A 21660-nucleotide genomic window follows, 5' to 3' on the forward strand; every position below is an offset into this window, starting at 1 on the left:
GCCGCAGCCGGAGCCGGAGCCGGAGCCGCAGCGGAGCCGCCGCCGCCGGGGAGGGAGGATGAAGATGCAAGCCGAGGTGATCCGCGAGGGCGAGCTGGAGAAGCGGAGCGACAGCCTTTTCCAGCTGTGGAAGAAGAAGCTGGTGGTGCTGACCAAGGACAGCCTCAGCCTCTTCCCCGACGGGCACAAGCGGGCCAAGGGCAAGGAGCTGGGCTTCGGCTCCATCCTCAAGGTGGACTGCGTGGAGCGCACGGGCAAGTACATCTACTTCACCATCGTCACCAAGGACCGCAAGGAGATTGACTTTCGGTGCCCGGACCAGAGCTGCTGGAACGCCTCCATCACCATGGCCCTCATCGACTTCCAGAACAAGCGGGCCATCCAGGACTTCAAGAGCCGGCAGGAGATGGAGCAGGCGGCGGGCGCCCAGGAGCGGCGGCTGGCCCGGGCGCCCTGAGCCGCCGCCGCCCGCCCCGGCCCCCGGTGAGCCCCTCCGCGGCCCCCAGCGCGCTCCTGCCCGGGCTTTCCGTTTCTTAAGAGGGTTTTTTTTATTATTATTCCACCCCTCGCCAGCTTCGGGAAATCGGGTGGGCGATGGGGGCTCCCCCTCGCACCGCTCGCCCCCTTCTTTTGCCGGGGGGACCCCCCCCCCGGCTGCCGCCTCTCCGGCCCGACAAGGTGCCTGTGGCCGCACCCCGAAACCGGGGCGTGCTGCCCCGCCGCTTCGGCGCAGGAGTTCTGGGGCTCCCCCTTTGCCAGTGAGTCGCTGGGAATTTCTGGTGGGAGCTGGGTTTATGCAGGGAGCTGAGAAGTACGGCTGGGGGGAGGGCGTGAGTAAGAAATAGCATTTGGCAGTGCTTTCTTTACAGAATTTGCTAAAAACATTATATCTGCAAAAATAAATGCTGAACACTTACTCTCCCTTGAAAGTCCCCCCTTTTTTTCACGCCCTGCTGTCCTGTTCACTTAACTAACCTGCTTTCTCTTGCTGCCTTTAGAGCTTACCACTGGATGATAAACCAGATCAAGTGTCTTGGACTGAAATGGGACAGGGTACCAATGAAGGAAAGCAAAGAAGAGAGCTGGAACAGCTTGGTTTTCTCCAAGCCCGTTGAGGCTGCTGAGCAAAGAGCCCTGAGCTTTGCCTGAGATGCATTTAAAGAAAAACCAAAGACTTTCGTAAAGGACTTCTAGCAAAGTGTCCACGTGTTTTGAGTGGCGCAGCTTTGCGAACAATTATCTTCTATTTATGAGAGGCAAGGAAGATTCAACACTGACTGGTGGTGTTAAACACAATTTAAATTATTTGTAGTATCTATATTTGTATTTATTTTGATGAATGTCTTTCAGCAGTTACTGGTCTTAATATTGCTTTTGCATTAATATGTCCATTCCAAATAAATTACTTGAAATGTTCACTTTTTATTACTATACTCTGGGCTGCAGTAACTTTTGTTGGTGCATGTTTGTGGAGCAGGCAGTGGTTTAGTGGCTTAACAAGAGTGGGTAAGCTCAGCTTTTTGGTGCCCTGGACTGGCCAGCGGGAGGTGGAGAAAGCCCAGATAACCCATTTGTGTTTGACCTTGTCTCCTGACCGGGGAGGGAAAGTGTGTTGAGGTCCAATTCTGGTCAGTGGTGGAAATAGGAAAGCCTACCACAGTTTGGATAAGTGCTCCTTTTGAAGCGCTTTCCCATCTAATCGAGGAATGGTGGCTACAGAAGGTGCAAGAGCTCCCTGCAACAGTAAAATGTTGCTGTTTGCTATGCCCCAACGTTCTCTCCCCAGCCCCTGGAGGTTAGTGCTGTGCTAAGGCAGAAAACTGGATTTTTGATTTCGGAATAACGCAGTGCTGACGTTCCATGGGATTCCTCAGCTTTGCAGCAAAGCAAGCTGAACTTGCTCTCTCCTCTTCCTCCACCTCTGCAGTCTCTAGAGCGAGTTAAATTTCTACAGGCTAACTGGGAAGAACAGAGACAGTCTTTTTTTGCCGTAGCACCCAGACCAAGAAGCTTGGAGAAAAAAATTTTTGGATAAAAGTACTAAAGTTTTATCTTGTGAGGCTCTAACTAACCCACTAACTAACCTGGGCTTCCTCGAGAGCAATGCTGCAACACATGACTTGGCTCTGGCAGTCAGGACTACGAGCTTATCAGGCAAAGTACTCGCTACTAATTCTGCAAACTTGGTAATTTCAATCAGGTAACTTCCCCCTCCTAATACCAGTGCAATTCTTGCGGGAGACTTTGTACTAGAGGAAGCTGCAAAGTATGTAATTACAAGCAGCCTGTAGTAAGAGCAAGAGCGACTCAGAACAGGGGGAAAAAAAAAAAAAACCTGGCAGGAGGGTTGGTCCCTGTTTCTGGAAGCAGCAGGGAGACTCTGGCACTGCAGCGTGCTACGCTGGGGCTTTGCATCCTCCTTGCATGCTGCTGGCAGCTGCGCTGCCGCCCGCCGGGCTCGTGCAGAGGTAGGATTGCACGTGTTTGAGCTGTGGATGTAGCAAACCTTTGGCCACAGTGAAAGCCTTTGGCCTCCATCCCCCTCTAGCACGCCAGGGGTGCATTTAATGCAGTAAAATGACACTCAAAAGCAGATGTGTTTTATCCTGATTTTCCTTGGTACCATTGCAGAGGAGGTGAAATAACAGGCTAAACCAGAGCAGAGGCACTGTCTCCTAATCCCCTTAGTTTCGGTGAATCCAGACAGGAATGCTGACTGACAACAGCTGAGGATCTGGAGCTATTGCCTGCAATGACAGCCACCACTGCAGGGGGGAACCTGATAGTTCCCGGGGTCCCGCGGCTGCCAGCTGCTCCAGCACAGCTCCAAGGCCTTTGCAAACTGAGCTGTCCTTAGAGGCAAATGTTGGTGAAATGCAAGGTATTGTTCAAATGGTTTTATTCCAGGTTTATGGAATCAAAAATAAAACTCAAGAACATCTTTATTTCATTGGAAAAAGTAAGGGGGTTCCTTTCTTGCAACTGAATTATTGGCTTTTCACCTCTCTCAGTGGGATTTTGTTCTTTAAGAGGTAAACAAACAAACCTATATTGACAACCAGCTGTAGATAACCAAAGGAGGAGACTCCAAATTGTTTGTATAAAACTCCACCGATGGTTGGGCCCACCGTCCGGGTCAAGGGTTGCACCGAGGCGCAAATCCCGAGCATGGTACCTAGGAGAGACAGCAGAGACGCACAGGGTGAGAGCAAGTCTTGGGAGAGAAAAGCAGAGAAGAGCATGCGGGAACTCCTTCGTCCCTGATGGTGTTCCCCTGCGGTAGTAGCAAATCACTTCAAATAATCTCTTGCATTAATTTATAGAGGTCCAGTTAGGGTTTGTTAAGGCTAAGGACTCCTGGAGGCACTGGGACTAGTTTCCACCACGAGCCAGCTCAGCTCTTTACTGAGTGGTCCAGACGACCGTATCACTGCCCGAAAGGCAAGTCAGTGCTCACTGCTGCCTTCACCAGAGCCCAAGGATGCCTTTGGCCCCAGAAGCTGCTTCTCGACATCGCATCTAGCAGAGCTGGTAACTACTGCAGAGGGTTAGGACAGAGAGGTAATTTCTAGGCTTGTGTTTGAGACTTCTAAGCAAATCACACAGCTTCTTCCAGTATCATAATTACCCAAGAGGCCTCTATTTCACCCAAGCTGCTGCTATTGCTGTTTATTTGCTTGTGTGGGACAGAGGAACAGCTCTCGAGGGTTTAGCAGTAGCAAGAGGCTTAGGTCTAACTAGGTCTTTAAGAATAAATAAATAAAACCATAGATAAAGACTGAACCCCCCTTGAGATACTCCCCCACCTCCCTTGCAAAAAGAACGGATATTTCAATTTGGATGGAAATGCGAGTCCTTCTCCCGGCTGGGCCGGTTGCCCCTCCAGCAGCTCTCCCATTTGCATCATTAACAGGAACCCGGCGGATGGGGAAGCACCTCCAGTTTGGCAAAGGCAGGTTTCTTCCACACACAGACGGACAGCCAGGATGTCCCATGGGATGCAAAGCTGTCCCCCACACACCCTGCGTGCTCTTTGCCTTGCAGTTGCAGGATGGCTATCACAATCAGGGGAGAAAAAATACCTGGCTGGCCAGAAAATCATTAGCCCCCAACACTGGGAGGAAGGGCAAGCTGGCAGCGTATGCAAGAAACTTCTGCCCTGCTCTAAAATTATATTTGCAGACATTTTTTTTTAAACATCAGTGTGATTATTTGGGCTGTTGGTATCAATTTTCCACCAAGACATGTGTTGAGGCATTGTCACGGCACAAGGCCAGCAGCATCTGGGAAGGATGAGGAGGATGCTGTCTTGCATGGAAGAAGATGTGGAGCCCAGTGCGATATTTAACGTGGGTAACCATGGGGAAATGATCCGTGGCTCTGAGAGAGAAGAGGCAGCCAGGTGTTAGCGCAATGCCGGCCAGCGACTGCTGGGCTTTTATCAGCATGCTTAAAATACTTGTGCAATGAGCCCGAGCCGAGGGCGTAGCCCTGTGGAGAGGGAAATCTCCCGGGAAGCGCTGCTGAGTGCTCCTCCCGCGCATGGGAACACAAAGGTGATGGGTGGGACCTCGCCTTGACCCTTTGCCAATGGGAACCATCCCACAACCACCAAACTTTCTGGGCAGGTTTTGCAATTATTTTTTCCCCTCTAGGTATTTGAATTAAACTAATTACTACATAAAATTGCCAAACTGGCTCTTATGATTGAGGAGGCACTTTTTTTCCTTTCCTTTTTTTTTTTTTTTTTCCAGAGCAGAAATCCATCCTCTTAAAAGGCTGGGCTCTCCCTCTGCACTTCTCCAACATGTTGCTGAGAAAGATAATTTCTGTTTAATGGGCTTAAATTAGATCCCTTGTGTCAGACGCCCTCGAGCTTTGGGACACTGTAAATCTCAGCTCTGCAGCGTGGTTCTAGCTCTGTTGCAAAGCTGCGCATGTGCTGGATCTCATTTAAGGCAAGACCTTTAACTGGGACAAGTCACCATCTCAGCAGAAATATTCCTGCGTCACTTTGTGCAGCTCTGCCAACGCACATGCTCACCTTCTTCAGCACGGATATCCCACTTTCTACACCTTCCCTGCCTTTTTTCCTCCCTCCCGAGCTTTTTTCCCCCTTTTCCCATACCTGGCTCCCGGCTGGGAGCCCATCCTCCCCTCCCGCCCCAGCCCTCCTCTCCTCCCGCAGGTTTCAGGGTTGGGTGCTGGCAGCTCCCCAAGCCGGGCGGCTCCATCCCTCCTCCCACCCTCCGCTGTGCCGGGCGCCCCGGCTCAACCTCCTTTCCAGCTCACATCCTGTTGCCGCGCTCAGATGATGGTGCTGGCCCAGATCAGCCACATGCCCGCGGGCAATCGCAGGGCCTGATTTAATGATTAGGTCATCGCACCAGCGGCTGCCTTCGAACCAGCAAAGCCTGAGCAAAGCTGGGGGGTTCAGTGTGCCCAGCCCCGCCTGGCTGCAAGCTCTCCTCCTAAGGTTTTGTGTCTGATGTGCAAATAAAATCAGGAAACGTGGGCTCATTACGCAAGAAGGCTCTGCTGGGCTTCCTCCCTGCCTCCCCCAAGGGTGGGGGGCTCTGTGCAGAAACAAGACCTCCATTCTCGGGGAGGGACCAGCGTTGACAAGGAGTGCTTGTGCAGATGCAAGTCCCCCTGGGCTCGGGGCTTCCCTCCCACTGGCTCGCACGCCCAGCTGAACAGCATGTGCACGTGGGGCAGAATTTTCCCTTCCTGCCTTTGAAGATGAGGAGAGGGGAAAAAAAATATCAAAGGGAAACGAATGAAATCATTTCCGCTATCTTCACTTCAGTGCAAAGCCTCAGCCATCAGCAAAGAGCAAGTGGTAAACTCATCAGCCTTAGTAAGAAGTGACCTTGGATCGCTCCTGAAAGCAGGATGATGGGTGCAAGGGATGGTGCCAGCCTATGTCCCACTGTTCCCTTTCCAAGACACCTATTTAAAAGGCAAGTATAGGTGACTCAGTGTCTAGCAAGGGTGGACAGGTTAGCCTCCTGCAACGCCCCATCCGTTCCAGCCCCACGATGAGACAGACACTAGAGCTCAGCCCAAATTCCAGCTCCTCGGAAAGCCTCTCCCTGGCCCAAAGAAAAACCTCCATGGGCTCTTCTGGCCCCAGGCTGGCAAAAACATCAGGAAAAGACAGCAGCAAAGCTCAAAAGTGGTGTTTCCAAAGGCAAAAAGCTCAATGTGTGATTTCCTTGCATTAGCTAAAAGTTGTTGCAAGCTAGCGCTCAGGTTTTTGACGCAGTAAGGCTTTTTCATAAAGCCAGATTTCCACGCTCTTAGAAAAGCAGGGATTTCTAACACGCCACTGAAATGCTCGCTTTACAGAGCCGGTCTCAGGCTCGCATAGGAAGGAGCAGCCTCTTAGCTGCTGTACGGGTGGAGCAGCCGTTGCGGGGTGCCACCCACGGCCAGAGACGGATGGCAGGCATTTTAATAGCCGCATTTCTCTGCGAGACACCCACGCCGTCACTGCCGCAGCTGCTGCAGAGAGGCAGCTTGTCGGCTCTGCTGTGTCAGGCATTCCTGCCTTCGTCCCAGCCCCTGCCCGGGTGCGTCCAAAGCAAGCACAAAACCATCAGATGCCTCTTCCCTTGGAAACGTTGCAAGGAGAAAGCACAGCTTGAAAGGCGAGGGCCAGGGAGGGGCAGTGGATACAAGGTTTTCCCCCAGCGCCACCATCCTCCGTGCCAGCAGCATCCTTCCTTGGCATGCTCAGTTTCAAGCCAACCGTAACTCTGCAATTTGTAGTAGCACTTGGTATGGCATCAGTCCAGGATGGATGGGCAGAAGAAAACCCTGGAGAGCCCATGGCTCCCTGTTGTCCCGCCACCCCCTCCTGACCATCTGCACCACCCCACGAGCTGCCTCCATCCTGCCCTGCCGTGCGGAGACCATCCGCCCCGCTGAGGTGCAGGCTGACCTAACAACATACGCAAGCAGGGAGCAGGATGAGGCAACTAAACCCATTTTCCTCTCTGACCGAAGCTTGCCTCCGGTCTTTAAAAGCCAAGCAATGCTCCGGTTTTCCTCACAAAGCCCCTTTGAGAAGAGCTTGGATGAATTCCAGCTTGGCTGTATGTCCCAAAGCTGCTTGGTGCCCTTCCCCCTGGCTCTCCCTCCCTGAACATTGCTCCAACTCATGAAACAGCAGATTTTCTTCCCGGACAAGTGGAGGAGCTGAGACATCCCCAGTCCTCACCTCCCCAAGAACTAAGTGGTCCTACCAGGTAGAAGTATCGCTCTCAGAAATCGCAGGCTCCCACCATTTGCAGGAGATGTGGTGGTCAGCTCTAAAACAAACTACTGAAGTGACATTTTAAAAAGCTCTTAATCCAGGAGCATCTCAAAAGTGCTTTATAAACTTCACTAATGGGCTGTGCAAACTATAACTCCCATTCTCGGTAGGGTCTGTGCCGAGGTATCTGCTCAGACAGCTGCTGGGAAGATGAAGGGTGCAGGCTGGCACCCCAAAAAGACTCAGCTAAAGCAGAGACACTCTCGGGTACCTGGTGAATGCAGCTCTGGGAGAAAATCCTGAAAGAGCTTGAGCAAAATACACCAAACTGAGTTAAATCAGCTCCATCCTGGGACAAACTTAGCAAGGCTCCCGTGACAGTGACGTAGGTATATTTCCTTCATTGACAGAACTAAAAACCCAGGTATAAAGATTTGTGTGCATTTCAGCCACCTTGTAAAGAGAAATACAGTAACTCTTTGACTGAAACATGTCCAGAATGTAGAGAGGGGGGCAATTACTGCATCCGGCAAAGCATGTTTCCAAAGGGTGATCCAGAACACCCTCCTGACATGCCCTAAGTTAAAAGGTGTGAATGAGCAGCCCTCTCAGTCACGGTGGAAAAGTAGTTGTTTGGGTTTTTTTAACATATCTTGGCTTCCCATGGAAAGGAGAGTTTGGGAGAGCTTTCCCTTACTGTGCCCACCACTATGGATGTCAGCAGGTGGCACAGGCCCAGGAGCACTGGGTCACGGGATGCTTGCTCAACGTTGTTCAAGCTCATCCTGTATTAGCAACACTGGTTCCTGTTCATCTGCTCTGCTGACGCCCATCGCACGCAACTGCCCAGCCAGATCTGCTGGGGAATTGGGCGTTTGCCATGGATGTGCCCCAGAATTCGATAGCAGTGGTGTGAGCTGGGAAGCACCTGATGGAGTCAAAAATGAGAAAAGACCAGTCTGATCTTTCTTGATGAGTCTTACCAGTGTCAGAGGAGGGGACAGCCTTGGTGAGGATGCTGTCGGTGATGGTGCCCAGCATGCTGAAGGCGAACACCAGTGGCACCGCAATGATGCAGTAGTGCCACACGGTCCTCATCAGGGCCTAAGGACAGGACACACCAGACCACAGATCATTAGAGAGCACAAGCAGTGACTTTGTGCAAAGTAACAACCTAGAAAAACATCACAAGTCAAACCCATGACTTGGGTAGATTGTGGGAGCCACAGCTGATACATGGCAGTGTGGCCTTGGCCATTGCAGGGTCTTTCATAGCCCACCATTTGTCTGCAGTGAATTATTCCAAGCACGTGGAGCAAGTAGCAAATGATACCCTACAATCTGGCAGCACGTTTCTCTGGCACTGCTGTGGGTATTTTTAGTGTCTGGGAATTAGTGACGTCCCTGCACCCTTCCCCCTGTCTTCTGTCTCTTGTCCAACTCCTGGGGAAACGTTGAACAGCAGATGCATGTGGTGTACTTCAGGAAGCCTCCATTACTTATACAAAACAGCCTAGAGAAGGTATTTCAGTTCATTATCATAAATAATTAAAACTAAACTGAGCTTGTCAAAATAAATGAGCGCCGTGCATTATGTAACGCTGTACCTTTGGGATTTCTAATCCTGTTCTGCTGCTTCCTTGCTAATAGATTCACTGGATTCGGTAATCTGGAATAGGTCTTCTGGCCATAAATGCACATTAGCGAGCATAATTAGTGAGAGTAATGATTTTGTTATTGCACATATTCTTAGTGGAGACATCCCTCCAGCTGTTTAATATTGAAACAATAGCAGTGAGGCTCCCTAAGCCGTGGGGCTAAAGCGGCTCTCGGCTCATTCACAAGCCCTGCTGGTCAAATGAATGGATATCTCTGGGACATGGAAAGGAAATTCCCCCTTTCTTGCAAGTCTCTTGCCCTCACCCATGTCTCAAGGTGTGTTATTGTGGCTGGAAAAATTTCTATTACTGGTTTAGCCAGAAGTTTCATTCTCTGGGGTTCTCTCTCCTACAATCTGGTCCCTGCCTCTTGGCTACAGAAGATGGAGAAGCCCAGAGACATTTCTCACTAATGACTTGGAAATATTGAGGTTTATTCCTAATTCCCCTCTAGAGTCACACAGAACCAGGTTTCTCTCCTTGGAGGGGCTCTTTGCCTACGTTTTGGTTAAGATCTAGGCACTTCTGATTAAGGAACCAGAGAACAGAGACAGAGGAACAGGTATTCACTACATAAACAGACGGAGGGAGAATAATTCCTTGCTAGGGCAAATGTCATTGCAGGACAACATTGCAGAGCTTGTAGGAAAAAACAGCTTTAACCCCCAATGCTTTGTATGAATTCCCTCATGGGCTGAAGCAAGTGGGCAGAAAAGAGCAGAGTCATGTCTGTACCTCCTGTAAAACCAGGGGAAATGGCTCCTTTCTGCCCTGGGACTCAGAAGATACTGAGCCAGGCAGAGCCCAGTCTCTGCTACACCTCAGCTGCTGGGTAGGTAGGACCCTTTTTGACCTGAGCAGATCTGAAGGCATTTTTTAAGGTGAGGGAGACAGAACCAGGAGTTTCAGCAGACAGGCTCAAAACACAAACGCCTGGGAAATGCAGGCAGCAAGGCAGGATGAGGCACAGCCATACCTTCAGACAAAGAGAAAAAACTTCCCCATTGCAACCGCCAAGCCCTCCTACGCTCCTGCCCACGTGCTCCCGCCTTGCATCTGCAGATCAGACACTAGCTCTCCCCTCCTCTCCTTTTCCAGGTGTTATTGCGGAGCTCCCAGTCCACCCCTTCCCTTCTCCAGCAGTCGGTTGCTGGGAACATCCTGCATCCTCTTCCCAGGATTTCTGCTTTGGGGAGGAGATCTGCTTCATTTGGAGGCCAGATGCAGCAAGGGCACAGTGGGCGGGATGCTCCTCCACCGGTGGCTGTGCAGGATTAAAAGCTTTGTGCATTAATCTCTGCATTTGGGCCCTGCTGCTGTGATGGCACTCATCCCCACCGAGACAGAAAGCCACCCCAGAAACGGATGTTTGCTCAGCAGCCGCTTGAACAGAGTTCTTTTTAATAAGGCGTCCCCAGCGAAGAGGATTGCAGCTGCGTTTGCCTATGAATAGTTCTCGTGGGAAGTCATTGCTGACCCTTGTCCCCAGGCCCGTGCTGTCAGGATGTCCACAGCCCTCCGGGCTTGGTGTAATTGCCAACTCTAAAACCATTTCCCTTCCCGGCTCCCCTTCCCGCGCAGGCGATGTGAGTCTCCCCGTGCTAGGGCATTAGCCACTGCAAGCCGGGCTGCCCCATGTGTCCCTCTGCTGCCTTTCTCTCCTACCTCCAGCCACCTCCAGCCTTCCCTCTCAGTGAGACCTCAGCGCACAAAAACCATTTACTCCATGTTGCTCCTCTGCCTGATTGCCATGGGACCGGGCTTGAGCACGGGGAGCCAGCCCCAGCGGCACTCTGCCCTGCACCCAGTTGGGGATGCTCAGGTCCCACCTAATTGCTCCCACCCACGACCAAAAAACAATGGCGAGACCTTCAAAGCCCTTCAAAGCCCTTCCCGAGCCATGCTCAGAAGCACCAAGCCCTGTGCAGATGTCCCATGCTAAGGGGGCACATCGATGGCAGCCAAACCCACGTGACACCAGCTGGGACAGACCCTTCCTGAGCATCCTACCACCCAGCAGCATCTCTGTGAGCCCCAAAATCCCAGAGAAGGTGACCACGCTCCATCTGCAGAGCTAACCCTTCATCAACATCCATCCTCGCTTCCCAGCCTCATCTCAGACATATGGTTTAGCCTCAGATTAGCTAAGGTGTGTAGGTGCCTCATCTCATCTGTGTAGCTGGGAACAACGAGCCTCAGTACCCTCCAGGATTTGGCCCTGACCTCCCCGTGGCTGCAGCACGGTTGTGGGAATGGCACCCATCCTACCCGTGCTGGCAGGAGCAGCAGCGTCCCAGCAGCAAGGCTTGAGGCCAAATCCTGCAGGGAATGTCAAAAGGCTGACGCAGTCTGACCATGCTTTGGGCCCATCTCACTGACAGGGACTGGTGTGCACCCTTCCTCCATCCCTGTGGCCTGGGCAGAACTATCAGTTGGCTGAACGTGGCTTATCTGAGCAAACAGGATTACTGGCAGAACTGCCTACGTCAACTTGGTTTTCTAATTACCGCTTGAGATTGGTATCAACTGTCGACCATGAAGACACAACCAGCGCTGGGTAACATCACTTATCCCAAAATGGAGGAACAAAATTATTGCCTTGCTGCCTCCTTCCCCAAATAGTCTCAGCTTGGGGGAATTAGGCAAACATAAGGCCCCAGAAGAAGAACATACAACCTCCGCTGTCTCGCAGCAGGGTACAACCTACAAGGATTTTCCTCCCCTTAATCTTCATTTACTTTCTGGGTAGTTCAGGAAATGCAGCTGCTGACAAGACCAAGGGCAGGATTTCTATGCAAAGCCAGTGACTCAGGAGGGACTTAACAAGTTTCTGTGATAGATTAATTTTTTTTTTAAATCCCCATAACTATTACTCACACATCTCGCTATTACTGGGCACAGTGCTTACGCTGAGCGCAGCTGTTTGCGCAGAGGCCCAGGAGAGCTGGTTTCCCTTCCGAGGACCACCCAGCAAAGCCAGTGGTGGCATTTCAAGGGGCAGAACTTGCAGCCAGGTCTCATGGACCTTGTGCTGCTGCGTTATTAAAAGGCACCGTGGATGATTTCCTGCCGAGCCGTACCATGCCAAGGCCCACGCCGGCGAAGACGAAGACGCTGAGCCTGAGCAGGGTCCTCTCGGTGCAGTTGTTAGTGAGTTTTCCAATGACCAGACCCTGGACAACCTGGGAAGGAAGCACACGAGTACCATTAAGCCCAATACATAACAATTCAAAGAAGTTCAAAAGAGAATTTCTACAGTGCTTCAAGCAAATGAAAGGCAGCAAATAGGTTATTCCCTCGGTTTTTTTTGAGAAAAAGGGACCTCCCTGACACAGTAAATGGCTGGAAGACATGATCCATTATGGAAAGCATTTTGCATCCTAAGGCTAGATCCATCCTGTCAGCTGAAAGTCTTTACTCGGGGTGCACGGCTGAGTTTACCATCACTGCCTACTCACCAGCGGTGACTGAAACTTTCTAAATACACTTGCAGATACAAATGAATTTTTCTAACTTGTGATGTTTTTGTGAAATACAGTTAATACTAAGCTCTTCATTCTTGGCAAGTCCTTCCAAAGGAAAACTGTACATTTATGTGCAGAGGAGGAAAATGCCTCCTGTACCTTCTCTTGCCATTATTTGAAACTATAAATATACAAATTGGGTGGTTCATCCTTTTTAGGCAGGAAACAAGTACGACGGAGATGCTAATACCCAGCCCCAGCAGTATGCGCAGACATGAGGGATGGGAAACTGGTTTTACAGATTTTACATAAAAACTGAGGGAGAGGGTAAGGGAAGGAGAAGCAAAAAATTTAAATCCCAGGAAGTATTTGACTTTTCCAGCACTTTGCAGAGAAAAGATTCCCTCTTTTGTTTCTCTGTTCAGCATCTCCTGTACTTCAGGTGATGCTGGCCCAAATGGACATGAGAGGACAGAGGCTGGAAGAGATCACTGTGAAAATGAAGCCTGACTGACTGCATTTCAGGGGAGGGTCAGATAGGAATCTACCAAGTTTTCCCTGCCTTGAAAGGGTTTGTTTGATCCAAGCCAAAACCCCTCTGACTTGAAAGAAGAGCTCTAGTTCAAAATGCTTTGTTTGGCAGGATGGCTTCGTTTCAGTAGCAGTCCATCCTGGAGAAAACCTCGCTGCTCTGCTTGGACCTGCAATGACACTAAGCCACGCTCAACCTTGCTGTGAAACCCAAACTCAACTGAAAGGACATGAGTGCAAAATAAATAAGAAAGTAAGTTAAAAGAAAGGAAATGTTAATCTATGACAAACAGTCCAGAAAAAGCAATTTAATTACTTAAAATTAAAAAAAAGTAAAAAGCAAATAGCAATAGAGTGAAAATAAAGCTAACATTAAGAACAATAGCTACAAATTGAATATATTTTCAACAAGCTACAACTTAATGGAAAACATAAAAATTCGACCCTTCGCTTTGCTTCAGAGCACAAGCTATTTTGGACAGGAGGTCACATCACACCAAGTAGACATTTTAGTCCCCAGTAAACACTTTTCCTGCCTCCTTTTTGTCCCTGTCCCCACCCTTGGGCAGGGCTTGAGAGCTTGCCTGACATGTGCCCAGCCACACGTGACGGTAGCACAGGCCCCATGTGTCTCTCCTGGGTGGTGTCACCTGCTGAGAGACCTCGGGGACACTGGTGGACGATGCATGGGGTGACCTGAGTCATCCCGGCTGAAAGCCCTGCCGCGGACACAGGAGGAGGCTGATACCAGCCCTGGCAGCTCCTACTTGGAGGGTGGGTGGAGAAGCCGCTGAGTAACGCTTCATTAAGCTGAGTGCTCCTAAAACGAAGAATCGTCATTAACTTTTTGCAGCTTCCCAGTCGCTCCTGCCAGCTCACCCTGGTTGGGGCTGTGCTGAGTCACATGGGACAGGGGCTGAACCCCATCACAGGGCATGGCTTGACTCAGTGGTGGCATCACCTGAACCCCAGTTTGGCTCTGCTGAGGCACTGGAGGAAAGGAAACGTTTCTCAATTTGCCCAGACTTGAATGGCATATGTAATTGGGATACACCATGCAGGCACAGCCCGGTCCCTGCCCTTCCTTGAGTCATTGGGGTATATCATCAGCAAGGTCCCAGAGCAGCCCTGTCTGATGGCCGTGGGAGTGGCATACCCAAAAACATCTCCATCACTACACACGAGCACCTAAGCGCAGGCAAAAAGAACCGCTGCAGCAAAGCCAGGCTCTGAGCAGGCAGGATCTGGAGACATGCAGACCGGGCTGTCCCCGGAGTAAGCGGGGCAGAGGGACAGTCCTTGTGTTAAGGCTGGCATTCAGCACGGGCTTCCCCATCACTCAGACTGTGGCAATACAAGCGTGAGGTAAAACACCACTGCTGAACCAACTAACTCAGCGATGGGACTTTTTCCAAGGGCAAGTGTCAGCCCAAGTCACCTGCTTTCCCTTTGGGGCTGAGCAGCCATGCTTGGGTTATACAGACTGTAGCCTCCCCACTGGTTATGTGGGCTGTCTGCCTCCCTCCCCAGAATGGTCATTGCCAATCCAGCCATGAGTCCCAGGCAGGCAAGGCCCATCATCTTGATTTTGGACACAGCACCTTGATTTAGGTACTGGGTAATGTTTCCACTCACCAGGAGCTCAGACCTCACTTCCAGTCTGAATTTACACCTGAAAACCCATTATTTCCAGCCTGCAATTTTCCCTGGGTGCACAATCCCCAGGTTTGCATGAGCAGCCTGCACAGGCACATTCAGGAAGGAGGAAGAAAAAGGTGGTTCATGTGCACGCTCTCATGTAAGGGTTTGGATGTGTGCTGCCATGGCCTGGGTGTAGCAGGGGCATGCCAGATGACTTGGCCATCGCCTCTCCCATGGACAAGTCTGGGTGGCACTGACAATGCGATTTATCCTTATTTTTATTCCTGCTGGCATGTTCTGGGCTTTTCCCTTGCACATAACCTCCCCTTGAGATCGACTGCGATGGGCCTTCCCCTCTTGCATTTCGCTTTGCCTGGATGGTGCTTGCCTTTGTAACCTGACCTCCTTTGAAGTCGGGGAAGAGCCAGTGTACCTGGCTGGAATGCCTTCTGTCATCAGTAAACAAAAGAGAGAGGAAATTGTTTGCAAGTGAAATAACAGGCACTGCCTGTGGCTATGTACACATGTCACAGGAAAAACCAACTCATCTTTTTTTCTCCCTCCCCTCATTCTTCTTTAAAGGCAAATAAGTCTCGCAATAAATGCATAAGAACAGCCAAATCTCTCCTTGTCGTTCTGCTGGATTTGCCAAACTGGGGATTTGTTACACTAGTTCAGCTGACCATGCAGAAAAATACTCTCTAGATCTATCGCTGTATTAGATTTCTGGGAGGGCAGCAGCTCCCATTTGCTCAGAAGAGAAAATTACCCATTTTATTGTTAACCTCATTTCAGGCATCCCTTGCAGGATGGAAAAGATTGTTGCTGTTTGAAGATTTAAAGTGCTAGCTTTTAGAAAACTTTTGAAGAGTGAAGCTTTTGGAAGACTTTTGAACAGTGCTGCATGGAGCTGCTGCTGAGCAGGACTGGCACCTGCAAGTATCTAACCTCATTGGTGGAGGTTAGAGGAGTTATGCAGATGCTTGGTTGGTCCTCCACGCTCAGCAGACGCAGGAGTGTTTCTACAGATTCTTCCATCAGCACTGATTGAAAGCTTGACAGAGCCCATCAACAAAATAAATTCCCTTTCACCCAACAGCCTGGAAATGAAAAGACATGAGAAGTTCGGAGAGGCAGGCGCAGCAGGTCAGATAAGCTGGTACAGCCTAGCAGAGAAGATGCAGGGCCCCATCCCTAGCGCAGATAGCATGATTCACATCAGAGGCAGCCTCCCACGCACCGGACCCGTATCTCTCGCCTTTGAACTTGTGCCCAGCTGGCGGTTCCCAGGGCGAGCACAGCGCGGCCGGGTGGGACACGCGGGTGGGCACGGGCTGGGGCGGACCATGGCGGGCAACAAAAATCATGAGGCTTTTCAGCACGGGCTGAAGGTGGTGTAAAACCTTAGGCAGGGGAAAAGGCAGTTGTTTTACTGACACGGCGATGCCAGAAAGCGCTTGAGAAGTAGTTCAGGTCTTGCAGAGGAGCAGGAGGGTGGTGGGACTGGAAAGAGAGCTGACGGTGAGGACCAAACTGCTGAAGGCAGCACTCTGCCAAACAGGGGGAAGAGGACCATGTGTTTTGCAAACTCCAGCCTAATCACTTTCTTTCCCCCTCCAACCCGCCCCCCTCCACAGATTTAAATCCTTCAAAGCTAGGAAACTGGAGAACTTTCTGTTTGTTGTTGCAAGGTCCTTTCACCAGTGGGTTTTCCCCCTAGGCATACCTGGCTGTAATTAAATCCCTGGCTCTTTAATCATCTCTTTTGCTGTGCAGGGGGAAAAAAAATAAGCAAGAGGGACAGACTGGTGATAAGATGATATGCAATGTAAATCTCTCCTCCAGGAATCTCTCTCATCTTTTCAGGATCACTCCGTACCAACTTGTCCCTCCAGAAGCTGCACAGCTAGAGGTGGAGTTTGTATAACAATACAAATTTAAACACAGTAAATAGAACAGATGTCTTATGATTTCTTGATCCTCAGGGTTATAAATATCTACCCCTTTGTCCCACCCAGAGTTTTTGTTTGGTGCATTTTGCTTTGTTTTTTGGGAGAAAAAGTTCTTAAAGGAAAGCTTCCCCCACCCCCTCCCGTGGTTTGAAATCCAAGCATCAGATGTGACTTTAGATACCAACCAGGGACTCCAGGTATTTCACTTGCCTAATCCTCCAGCAGCATTTTCCAAGCCAGTTACTACACCTGGAAGTTCTCCATGCTATTGCGCTTACAACTCCAAAAAAAAAAGCCAGAGCCTAGGCCAGCTTCTGCCCATTATGCAAAGTTAAATTATTTTAAATTATTATGAAATTCATTATTCTCTGTAGGGAGATTGAAAGGCATCTCACACTCCAGGCATTCACTATGAGGGAAACTGTTTGCATGGCTTCTGAGATGAGAGGACTCTGGAAGCCCAGCCCCGGAGGACAGAGGGATTGTGTCTCTTGCCTGGAAACCCACCAGCGATCAGGTAAAGATGCTTCAAACACGTCATGAGGAAGGGAATTGCTGCAACGCAAGATGCCCAGCGCAGAGGTACCCCTCCTGCTGTCTGCCTTCCTCTACTTATTTCATTATCTCCCACCTGACTCCTCCTCCTTGACTTACACTGGCACAGTCCCAGCTCATCAGACAGCCCCACGCTATCAGGGTGCTTCAAGTAACACTGCAGAGCCCTGAGTTGCTCGAATTACCCCCCACTTGCTATTTTCACTTCCCCATCAGCCCACTCCAGCCTTGATTATACTCACTTTTCTAATCAATGACTTTGTTTCCTCATCAGACATCTCTTTGTCCCAATGCTATGACACTGCCTGCCCACACACCCTTCTCTGACCTTGTTTGGCTCTGTCCCGACCCAGAAGTGAGCCACCTTCCCACCCTCACTGCACTTAACTTTCCAATATCCTCTGCTTAGATGATGATCTTTGCCTAACCACAAACAGTAAATTGGTGCCAGCTCCTGGGCCAGTGCTTCATCCAGAAGGCTGGAAAGCTCCCATTCCCTGTGGACAGGTACTCCCATGGGAAATTTTACAACAACACATCAGCAGATATATTACTTTGGGCCACTCAGGTCTCCACAAAACAGGTTGGGAGCAGCAGCAAGGCAACCCATGTCCCTCCATGCAGGGTACAAATGGCAGCAAATGCTGGGGTGAAGGGTGACCATGCTGTGAGCAGCCAACTCGGCAAAGGCAGGAGGATGCTGAGAATGACCCATGCCATGAGTGGTGGTCATTGGTGCTACGTGCATGGCATTGCCGAGCCGCTTCACCGCTAGCAAGTGCCATGAACTGTTCCCATGTGGACAGAGCTGATGTGCATCAAGGGAGCAACCACGAGAGGTGCTCAGGGGAGCAGCCAGCCAAAGCCCATGAGGCTCCCAGGCTCCAAAAGCCAGCCCTGAATCCTCCTTCCAAACCCACAGGGATCCTCTCAGGCTGGGCATGGGGCACCCCTCCAAATGTTGGGGTCCTGGGGGTCATAAAGTGACAAGACAGGACCAAGCATGATGAGCTGAGGCTGAGGAGCTCCTGATGGGATCCCTCAGGAGGGCTGCTTGAATTAGCAGGGTGGCTAAGTCCTCCATCTGCAAAGGTGGCAAACGCCTCACCTCCTGTGGGGTTGGTGTTTCTGTGCTGATCTCCCCACTCAAAGAGCTGTTTGAGATACCAATGACAAAGTACTTGAGTTGCCTACTTAAAATTAAGTGGACTGACCCAAGGCCATTCAAAATCTTCTCTCTAGGTGCTCTGCAGCTGGCTTAAACCGGAGGTGTGGTGAGAAACAGAGATGTTTACAGTGCATTGGCTCCTTCTCACCACAGTAGGTTAAATGAGGCTGAGAAGCTGAAAAATTAGGCTAAACAATTGGAGCATAATATCCTTGGGGTGAGAGAGAAAAGTGGGAAGAGACCATCACTATTCGAGTCATCCTGGGGTTGGTGATTCGGCTGGGAAAGGGGGTGCAACATCACCTTTTGTGCAAGAGGAAGATGTTTGTTTTGAGACTATTTAATTTTAAAACTAGAAAATACAATAACACAAAGAAATAATATTACTAAAAATTGCCAGGAATTGGCAGACCAAATTGGCTTTTGTCAGCGTATGACTTTTGGAGAAGAGTTGAGTAAACGGTTCAGCTAAGCCTTGCTTGCAACTCTGAAGCTGCTCAGTGCATGCAACGTGTGCTGGGAGCAGGTGAGACCCTGGGATGCAGTGCTGAGTGCATCAGCTGGATGTGCTGTGCAATCGCCCAGGCCCTGTGCTCAGTGTCTACAGGGAGGTTTAAAGTAAACAGGACATGGTTCGATTCTTATTTTCCTCTTCATTTCTGTGGTGTCCTCTCCCATCTATAAGAGTACTTAAGCATGACCCATTTTCAAGTCCAGGGAGAGATGCAAATACAGGGGACGTGCTTCCTCTAACAGGAGGGCTCAGAGCAAGTCCAGGAGAATGGGAAAACCTTCACAATGTTTTATGGAAAGGCAAACTAGGGAATGAGAAATCAAAGCTGAGGATCTGGTTGATGAAATTCATTGAAAAGGACATTATATTCCTTATGAATAAAGCTATAATTTACTCAGTGAAGTGGGAAAGACAGTCAGCAGATATTAATCACCATTTACCCATCCAGACTGGTGGAATTTGCTTGCACCTTCATCTGCATTTATATCTCCAGCAGTATCAATTCACCGTACAGCAGAAACAAACGCATCTGAAATGCCAGTTTAGGCAACATGAAGGCACACAAGCAGCTGTGGGGCTCGGCAGGACAGAGCCAGCACATGTCGCATTTGCTGCATGCATCTTCCACTGGAGGAACCCCAATAGAAAGCAGCTGTAAAATGTTAACCCCATCAATAGCTGAAAGAGGTATCTGGGTGGTTCTAGCCAGAGACCTGATCTGAAAGTAAAGACACCAATTCTTATGTTTGACAATAATTTAAAAGCCACACGGTGAGAGTATTGTTTGGACCAGTTGAGGATCTGGTCCTGCATAAGCCAGAGCAGAGCTTGGAACTGCCAGTAATAAAGTGGAAAGAACAAGCAACAAAGCAGAAAGCAGTGTTCTGCGAGCTCTCGGGCGAGATGGCTTTATTGCCACCAGGACTCAGGAGTCCTGGACTTTAAAAAACATAAAGCATTTTTTTTTCCCTTTCCTTTTTGGTGTTCTGACAGCAAACCCCAATTCCCCATCATGAAGAAGAGAAGTTTGTATCCTATGATCCCTTCACTCCTATATTTCTGATGTCCAGAGTCGTGCGCTATAGAATATGTGTAGCAACACGGACAGAAACTGCACTGATAGGTGAAAGAAAACTGCCTGGCTGACAGAAGCTAGTTTCTGTGTCAAATGTCTCAAGGCAAAGCAGATGCTGCACCAGAGCCTGTAGGCCACTGCTGGGTTAGAGTGTGGTAATAGGTATGGTCGGCCTCTTAGGGATGAAACCCTGTGACTATGGGAAGGGTCAGGTCCCTGGTTAGCACTGACGTTGATTATTTGTTAGGAAGCAGAGTGAATGCTATAGTTCCCATATCTTTCAGGGCTGTATCTATATGTAGGGCACACCAGTACAGCAGCACAGGTAACCTTATCTACAGTAGTTTCAACCAAACTAACCTGGGAAACAATAGCAGTGAAGACAGACAGATATCCCAGACGTAACAGCAGTGTCCTGAAGACAGATACCCCAGACCTAACAGCAGCATCCAAGCTCCATCCAGCAACACGAAGCCACTCCTGCCAGACTGTACAAGTGCTATTGCTGCCCACGTTACCTGGCTCAAAACAAGCACACCACAGCCATGCTGCACCCCTAAATTTGATTTCAGTATAGACACATATAACAGGGATTTAACTGATACGTCTAAGTTAAGAGCACAGTCGTTGGGGAGTCCCTCTACATTCAAAGGGGTAAGAAGATATTGGAAGGTGACTCAGACCCTCTAAAACCTGAGTGACTCTTGTAGATCCTGGTCTAGAAGGCAGCATACAAAGACTAACATAGGGAAAGCCTCTGTTAGCAGTGGAGTTTGGGTCAGAAGAGCGCCTTGGAAAGCAGCGGCTGATCACCCCACTTGTCACACCGTTTCCATGCTGTGGAGCAGCAAACTGGTTTTCTTTCCAATGAGAGTGGATAGGAGAGCGCATCCAGCTGGTAGCAGATGTTGAGCTCACAGGACCAAGAGACAGCTAGTCCAAAGCCACCCTCCCAGAACAGACATGGCACAACCAGTTTGGTCTGCAGACACCACTTGCTGATGTACAGCCACGCTCGTCAGCCGCTCTACCAAGATGCCCAGATTTGGTGAGACCAGGACAGAGCCCAAGTGACTGGCAACACCGTGTCAAATCCAAATCACAAGGGAAGGAACTAAACCTCCCATTTCCCAGATGAGAAGCTCCCCCAGATCCCACAGGAACTCTGCGGCAATGCCCAGGAAATGAAGTCGGCTTTAAAAACAAGACCACCCTCTTTCAGGATATTGCTTAACTTGCATTCCTACCTTGGGGCTTGCTTATAACCATCTGTTGCTCTTTCTGCAAAATTATTAGCCTCTTCCTCCAAAAAGAACATTCTGCTATAACACAACACCTTATTTTTTCGGCCCTGTGACTGCCTAATTCAGCTAACTTTACTCTTTTACCCATTTTGGTAGTCTCCTAACCGTGATACATTGCCCACCTTTTTGTTTGCATTTGTTTGGTTGGGTTTTTTTTTGTTGTTTGGAAAGTACAAGCTTGCTGTGCTTGTTTCCATGCAGCAGAAACAAGTCCTTCCTCTACACTGAATGGACCTCTGAAAACGACAGTAAGATCATTTACTCACATAAATTTACAGGGTGCTACTAACTAAGGGTAAATTAGCTAACCCGCACCAGGGAAAATCTCAGTCAAGACACTTCAGCTTCAATGTAAGTTTTGTAGCAAAAACCAGGACAATAAGTCAGTCCAAGGAAATTTTAGCTTCACAGCTTAAAAAGGGACAAGGGGAAGAAAGCTTTCAGGACATTACTTGCTGATTCCTTCTCATTTCAAGAAACAGAATAAATTTGGGATCACTTCTATGTTTTGAAGCCACGTGCCACATGGCAGAGCTA

The 21660-nt window shown here is 49.7% G+C and overlaps 2 protein-coding genes across 2 annotated transcripts in view; one reads left to right on the forward strand and one right to left on the reverse strand.

The window, feature by feature from the left end:
• On the forward strand, window positions 1–1433 carry PHLDA2 (pleckstrin homology like domain family A member 2). The gene is made up of 2 exons (XM_074841998.1): window positions 1–483; window positions 999–1433. The coding sequence occupies exon 1, from the start codon at window positions 59–61 to the stop codon at window positions 455–457; it is 399 nt and encodes a 132-aa protein (XP_074698099.1). The 5' UTR covers window positions 1–58; the 3' UTR covers window positions 458–483; window positions 999–1433.
• Window positions 1434–2882: 1449 nt separating this feature from the next.
• SLC67A1 (solute carrier family 67 member 1) overlaps window positions 2883–21660 on the reverse strand; it is a 62303-nt gene continuing 43525 nt past the window's right edge. The window contains exons 9-11 of the mRNA XM_074841929.1: window positions 12000–12101; window positions 8245–8365; window positions 2883–3175 (exon numbers count right to left, since the gene is read on the reverse strand). Coding sequence (XP_074698030.1) covers window positions 2988–3175; window positions 8245–8365; window positions 12000–12101 — 411 coding nt within the window. The 3' untranslated portion in view covers window positions 2883–2987. The remainder of the gene's footprint in view (window positions 3176–8244; window positions 8366–11999; window positions 12102–21660) is intronic.

Source organism: Strix aluco, chromosome 16 (genome assembly GCF_031877795.1).
Source record: "Strix aluco isolate bStrAlu1 chromosome 16, bStrAlu1.hap1, whole genome shotgun sequence".
NCBI lineage: Eukaryota > Metazoa > Chordata > Aves > Strigiformes > Strigidae > Strix > Strix aluco.